This window comes from Hyperolius riggenbachi, chromosome 7 (assembly GCF_040937935.1).
Source record: "Hyperolius riggenbachi isolate aHypRig1 chromosome 7, aHypRig1.pri, whole genome shotgun sequence".
Lineage (NCBI taxonomy): Eukaryota > Metazoa > Chordata > Amphibia > Anura > Hyperoliidae > Hyperolius > Hyperolius riggenbachi.
The window spans coordinates 291379804-291387152 of record NC_090652.1 but is presented as its reverse complement, the minus strand read 5'-3'; the positions used below and the strand labels follow the sequence as shown (position 1 = coordinate 291387152).

General features: G+C 46.6%; 1 protein-coding gene across 1 annotated transcript in view; it reads left to right on the top strand.

Moving 5' to 3' along the window:
- Nucleotides 1-3785: 3785 nt before the first annotated feature.
- The window catches only part of ACMSD (aminocarboxymuconate semialdehyde decarboxylase), a 67656-nt gene continuing 64092 nt past the window's right edge, over nt 3786-7349 (top strand). The window contains exon 1 of the mRNA XM_068245936.1: nt 3786-3887. Coding sequence (XP_068102037.1) covers nt 3831-3887 — 57 coding nt within the window. The 5' untranslated portion in view covers nt 3786-3830. The remainder of the gene's footprint in view (nt 3888-7349) is intronic.

The following is a 7349-nucleotide window of genomic DNA, read 5'->3' as shown; positions in this document are numbered from 1 at the left end:
GATCGACGGGATCGGACGAAATGGATCGAAATTCGGCGTGTTGCGGGAACGATGTGACAGCAGATTCGATCCCAGTGATCGAATCTGCTGTCGATCTGGCGGGAATCGGCCTAGTGTATGGCCAGCTTTAGACAGGCTGTTCACTCTAAACACAAACAGGGTGGATTAATCTGTGTTTTCATTGTGTTCTGTGCATGAGTTCAGGTCCACTTTAAAGGGAAATGTTGCTTTTGTTTTAAAATAGCCACAAACAGATAAGATAATCCTATCCAAGTAATAACAGCTCTCAACATTGCTGATAACAGAGCACAGCTGAGAATGGGGTGATTTTTTTTTAAACAGTCTAAAGTGTCAATCTGCAGTTATAATTGAAGTCAACAGAGGGCTCTTTGCCACTTACGATCTGAGACTCTGTTTAAAGCGGACCTGAACTCAAAACTTCCTCTCTGCTCTGAAAGATAAGCAACAGCATAATAACCTTTAAAGAAAAAAAACATTTCTTTGTTACAGCGGACACAAATCCTGCAATAAATCTGCAATGTGTCTACTTCCTGCTTTCATGGAAGCAGACATAGGGTTAACACCCTGCATTTACAAATTAGCTGCTCTGCAGCTGACACTGCTGAGAGATCAAATTACAACTTGTGATTAGTCACAGATGAGGGGGCATTAGACAGGCTAAACTCTCTAAATACATACAGGGTGCATTTCTATATGTTTCCCTTCTGTCCTGTGCAAGAGATCAGGTCCACTTTAAGTGAACTGAGCCCTGGGCAGTACAGGGCTGTAGTGGATAGCACTCTTGCCTTGTAACGTTGAGGCCCTAGATTAAATCCCTGGCCAGACATCTACCTGCATGGAGTTTGTATGTTCTCTCTGTGTTTATGTGGGTTTCCTCCGAGCACTCCACTTCCATCCAACATCACAAAAATATGCTTGTAATTTCTCCAACTTGGCCTTAGTCTATGATAAGGACATTAGACTATAGGCAACCATACACTGGTCGATTGCCACCAGATCGCCCAACAGATCGATCCCTCTCTAATTGAATTTGATCAGAGAGGGATCTATTGGTTGCCTACACTGCACACAGATCAGCATTAAATCGATTTACAACGTGTGGAACTGCCGCCGGCCTCGCGCCCCTGCTCCCCCAGCCATCCGCAATACATCACCTGTCCGCCGGCGCAAAACTCCGGGTTCCCACAGTCTCTCATTTCTTCCAGCGTACTCCTCCATGTTTGCATCACTTCCTGTCCCATCCTGTGACAAGCAGAAACTTCAAACAGTAGAGCGCCCTCTACTGTTTGAACTTCGCCTTCTCACAGGACGGGACAGGAAGTGAAGAAGGAGAAGACGCTGGAGGAAGTGAGAGACTGCGGGGTCCTGGGGAAAGGTGATGTATTGCTGTGTCGGTCGTCGCCATATTGAACACCCCTAACGACGCGCTCCCAACCTGCCGGCAATCCAGTTACATTTTCTGCCTGGACAGATCGACTGAATTGATCAATTTCCGGTGGAAATCGATCGATCAGTCAATATTTGTTGTCACAGACCGCGAGCCGGTCTGCGGGTGGGGTAAATCGATCAGCGTCAGAAATCCTCTTACACGGTCATTTGTTCATCACGAAGGGTAACCCGCATTCGCAATTTGAGGAACTGACTCGCGAAGGGAGCGTTCTGATACCAACCGAATCACTCCACACACATATACAATTCAAAGATCTGCCACCAAGCGAGTTACACAGCCCGCTACTGTAATTTTACTAGGACTTCGAGAACACTTTAGTAACCCCTAGCAGTATGCAAGAATCTGGGCCAGATCGTTATGTCTGGGCCGGGTTCTCGCATACGGGTTATAAATGTATACTTCTATTAAACACAGGGTAGCGAGTTCAGGAGAATAGGTACGATTGTGTATGTTCAGCAACAGGTCATAACCGCTAAACGATTTTTAAACGTTTAATAACACAAATGCATTACATACAGTTATATACACCTATTAACATATAAAACACAGAGCTTAAAAATAAAAGGAATAAAACAGAAAGTTCTTACTTAGTTAGCTGAGCAGTCCATTTGAATCATGAAGAAAATAGTCCAGTTTAAACGTAGGCATTCAGCTTAAAAGTCCTTTGTACACAACATGCGCCCGGTTCTTCCGTGAGCACATGTCTGGACTTCCCTAGTCGATGTAAATTGAAGAACTGGGTGGAGTTCCTTGCAAACGCTTTTTACTGACCAGAGTTTTGGGGCGGTCACTACCTGGAAAGTAGGTGTGTTGGAGGCAGGGTTACCTCCTGGCAAGTCAGGTTACCACCCACAGACTTGGAGCAAGGAATGTACCAATTATTAATAATTTGTGTAATTCCGCCCCAGATGGGTGCATCGCAGATCCGAGACCATATTCATAAGCAGCATGCGACTCTGTATTAAATGAGACTATACACGCCTAGTCTAACGAATTTGCTCTACGCATGCCGGATAAAGCGGTTTCTCAATTGATTCCTGATAGCTAGAGAAGGATAATTCATGTGAATTATAGACCTGTTTCCTAGGTATCAGGAAATGTAATTTTGGTCTTGCTGTGACAAACCTATTTTGAATTATTAATAAGTTAACGTTCCCTTTGTGTGAAGCTATACGCTTGGAGGGAAATTTTGAATCTCAACCAGTTTGAGCTGGTTTTCCTTTTGGGGAAAGATGAGCTATGTACCAAATGCTGCTCCCCAGGTGGTCTGGCTACTTGTGAAATTCTTTCCTGACACAGGATGTGGGGGAGGTTACTGTACTCAGTAAGAGAGAGGGAAATTGACATCTATTGTGCATTTACCCAAGACTGACAGGAACTGTGCACGACCATGCGAAAGTCGATGGCGCTTACGCGCACGACTTTCGTAATATTCGTCACATTTGTGTTAATGATTTTGCTGCAGATTTGATTACAGTGATCGAATCTGCTGTATTTCGACGGGAAATCGTTGTAGTGTATGGGTACCTTATGACTATGGTAGGATTAGATTGCAAGAACCTGTGAGGGCAGCCAGTGACATGACTATGTACTCTATAAAGTGCTGCAGAAGAGCTCAGTGCTGTATAAATACTTATTAATCATAATAATAATAATAATAATAATAATGTAGGACATTAGACTATGACTATGGTAGGATTAGATTGTGAGCTCCTCTGAGGACAGTCAGTGACATGACTATGTACTCTGTAAAGTGCTGCTGAAGATGCCAGTGCTATATAAATACATAACAATAAAAATAATATGGTAGGACATTATACTATGGAGGAAGCCCCAGGTATGTATAAATCATTTTATTTACAACAGCTCTGGTTTCCTCTAAGCATTGTCTACCGCCTGCGGGAAAAAACTGTTCCTGTGCCTATAAGTTTTTGTTGTGATTGACCGGAATCTTACTCCTGAAGGCAAGAGCTGGAAGATAACAAAACGTTTCTTGGGTTGTCCAATATGGTTTTACTGGACCACGGTTGCGTCCAATCAGACAGCAGCTGACACTGTCTCCTAGTAAGTTGTATATTCTAAACTCTGGAAATAAAGAAATAAATCCGCTGTATTTAAACTTTAACAGCTTGTTTAAAAACAAATCTCACAAATGAGTGACAGATGAGTAAAACATGGAGTGCTAGTCAGCAAAAATGTGAACTTTGAACATGGCTGTGGTCAATGGCATCTTGGGCTGGCTCCAGTTTCCTATTGGCTCTTCCTGAGGGGTGTGTGACTGTTGTGCTGCAAAGTACACAATACACCATATACACCGTGTGCTGGAGATGTACAGTAACTGATAGAGAACTTCTGCACAATGAAAATCGACATCCACAGCCACATCCTTCCCCGAGAATGGCCGGATCTCAAACAGGTAATGAGCTGACACTCCATAAGCAAGCACAAACCTCACAAACCCCCGCACAACTTCCTCCTGACACCTAACCCTAACCTACCTGCCCCCTCACAAACTCCATGACACCTAACCCTAACCTACCTACCCCCTCACAAACTCCCTGACACCTAACCCTAACCTGTCTGCCTCACACAAACTTCCTGATGCCGAACCCTAACCTACCTACCCCCTCACAAACTTCCTGACACCTAACCCTAACCTGTCTGCCTCGCACAAACTTCCTGATGCCGAACCCTAACCTACCTACCCCCTCACAAACTTCCTGACACCTAACCCTAACCTGTCTGCCTTGCACAAACTTCCTGATGCCGAACCCTAACCTACCTACCCCCTCACAAACTTCCTGACACCTAACCCTAACCTATCTGCCTCACACAAACTTCCTGATGCCGAACCCTAACCTACCTACCCCCTCACAAACTTCCTGACACCTAACCCTAACCTGTCTGCCCCCGCACAAACTTCCTGACGCCTAACCCTAACCACCACCCCCCACGCAAATACATAAGGTCTCGGGCACCGTGAAATATGGGCGATAAATAGCGGGCGCTGTACCAGCCTATGGCGGTGCTCAAACTTCCGCCACCAGCAGACGCCTGAATTACCTGCTTCATTCCCTCAGTGGGGCCGCAAGATAGAAAACATAATTTCTGGGGCGCTGCCATAGGCACCTATTGAAATACCGGCATCGAGGGGTAGTTTGGGTGCCCGTGGCAGCACCCAAACTTCCACTGCTAGTGGGTGCCCAAATGACCTGCTTTGATCTACTGTGGGTCCCAGGCTTACATGTATGTCCAGCCTGCCATTCTGTCTACTGTATCTTATCAGTATGTTTCCTGGAGGTGAGATGAAGTTAGAGCTGCCCTATGCAAACCAGGAAAGAATATACAAACTCCATGCAGACAGTGCCCTCGCTGGGATTCCACTGTGGGACTCTGGTGCTGCAAGAAAAGCGTGCCCAGACGCTAGCCATCATGTCACCCAATCTTTCTGTGTGTTTGGAAAGATTCAATCAGAATACCTACAGCCTGCGTAATTCTGCTGGGTGACAATCAACAGCCTGACCTGAGATCACACCAGCGGACTTTCACTGCTGCTGCCCTTATCTGACAGCTGCTGACTCTGCATCACTTTCTAATGTTCCCAGGTGTGGCTGCCTCTGAATTGCACAAGTCATTCCTCCCATGCTGCCAGCAGCTCTTCTATGGTGCTGATTCTGCATGACAGCATATTGTTCACTCTCTTTTGTAACACTATAAAGCCAGGGGCAAATCCAGGATTTCCAAGGGGGGGGGTTCCTGAAAGTGGCGTGTGGGCATGGCCAAAACATGGTGTGGGTGGAGCCAAATACTAGCAGTTTCTAGGCTAAATTGCACTCCCCCCAGTATAGATTAGATAGGTATATGCCCCAGTATAGATTAGATAGGTATATGTCCCCCAGTATAGCTTAGATAGGTATATGCCCCAGTATAGATTAGATAGGTATATGCCCCAGTATAGATTAGATAGGTATATGTCCCCCAGTATAGCTTAGATAGGTATATGCCCCAGTATAGATTAGATAGGTATGTGTCCCCCAGTATAGCTTAGATAGGTATGTGTCCCCCAGTATAGCTTAGATAGGTATATGTCCCCCAGTATAGGTTAGATAGGTATATGTCCCCCAGTATAGCTTTGATAGGAATATGGCCCCAGTATAGCTTAGATAGGAATATGGCCCCAGTATAGGTTAGATAGGTATATGCCCTCAGTATAGGTTAGATAGGAATATGCCCCCAGTATAGGTTAGATAGGTATATGCCCCAGTATAGATTAGATTGGTATATGTCCCCAGTATAGCTTAGATAGGAATATGGCCCCAGTATAGGTTAGATAGGAATATGCCCCCAGTATAGGTTAGATAGGTATATGCCCCAGTATAGATTAGATAGGTATATGTCCCCAGTATAGGTTAGATAGGAATATGGCCCCAGTATAGCTTAGATAGGAATATGGCCCCAGTATAGGTTAGATAGGTATATGCCCTCAGTATAGGTTAGATAGGTATATGTCCCCAGTATATGTAGCCAGGGGGTATATGCCCCCAGTATATGTAGCCAGGGGGTATATTGTCCCCAGTATATGTAGCCAGGGGGGGCAGTATATGTAGCCAGGGGGATATGTGCCCAGACTGTATATGTAGCCAGCAGGGGGATATGTCCCAGTATATGTAGCCAGAATGGCTGGCTTCCAAACATTCCACCCGGCGGGCTGCTGCACTTGCCTGAGGGGACTGAGACCGCACGCTCGCATCACTACTCCAAACGAGCCTCACTGTTCTCCAGGCAGCCTCTCCACGGTCTGGACTTGAAGTGTCCAATCATGGCCAGGGGAGGAGCGCGTCACGTCATCCGGAAGGTAGCCATGGAGACCAGTGGGACGCCATCACCGGCCGGCGCCGCCGCTGCAGATAAGTTAATGCATCTGCTCTGGGCCCCCCGCTCTAGTCAGAGTCCTCCTCGCCCCGCACACAGATATGAGCAGGCGGCAGCTGCGCATCTGTGGCTGCCGCTCCTCAGATTTAGAGGAGACATTTGCGAATAGTCTCTGACTTCCGGTTTTGGTGCAGGGGGGTGTTCTGTACACCCGGAACAACCCCTTCCGTGCGCTTCTGAAAGCCTGGTACACATGTACAGGGACTGACACCTGCAGGGATTAGGGGACAGGACTCAATTGTTCTGGCGACAGTTCTGGGCCGAGTTCAGCACAAGCATGTTGTGCAGAGCCGGGACAAGGTCCTCCAGCACCCAAGGTTGAGACACCAAAGTGCACCCCTCCATCCCTCCCACCCCAGCCGTCACACACTGATTGCTACTAGACTAATAGGTGCCCCAGGGCCCCCAACACCTTAATCTCTAGTCATCTGGCTTGCAGTCACTGTCAAATATCATCTTTTCTTATTTCTCTCTGCTTCAAACACAATAGGAAAATGATAGCTAAGTGAGTTGAGCGCCCCCTCCTACACTGCTCTCTGAGGCTGGAGTCTCTCTCACCTCTGCCTCAGCCTGGCCCTCAGGGGCGTAACAATAGACCCTGCAAGGGATGCCTTTGCAGGGGGGCCCAGAAGCCACAGGGGGCCTGTGGGGGGAAAAGTTTGACAGCTAAGGGCACAGAGAGAAAAAATTGTATTCTGCTCTCGCACCATTGTTATAGTGAGTGCCTGTGTCCACCACACAGATAAGGACTCATACACACTCTGGAATTTGTACACTGTCCCTGCTCCCTAGGGTTCATAAAAAAACATCTGTCTCTCTCTGCTGCAAAGATCTGATGACGTCATGTACAACCTAACAAAGAACGGAGTCACGTTTGGAAAAAAAATTGTAGACTTTCCCTTTTTCACTCTGAAAGGAATCCTAGATTCTTATCACACAGGCTAAT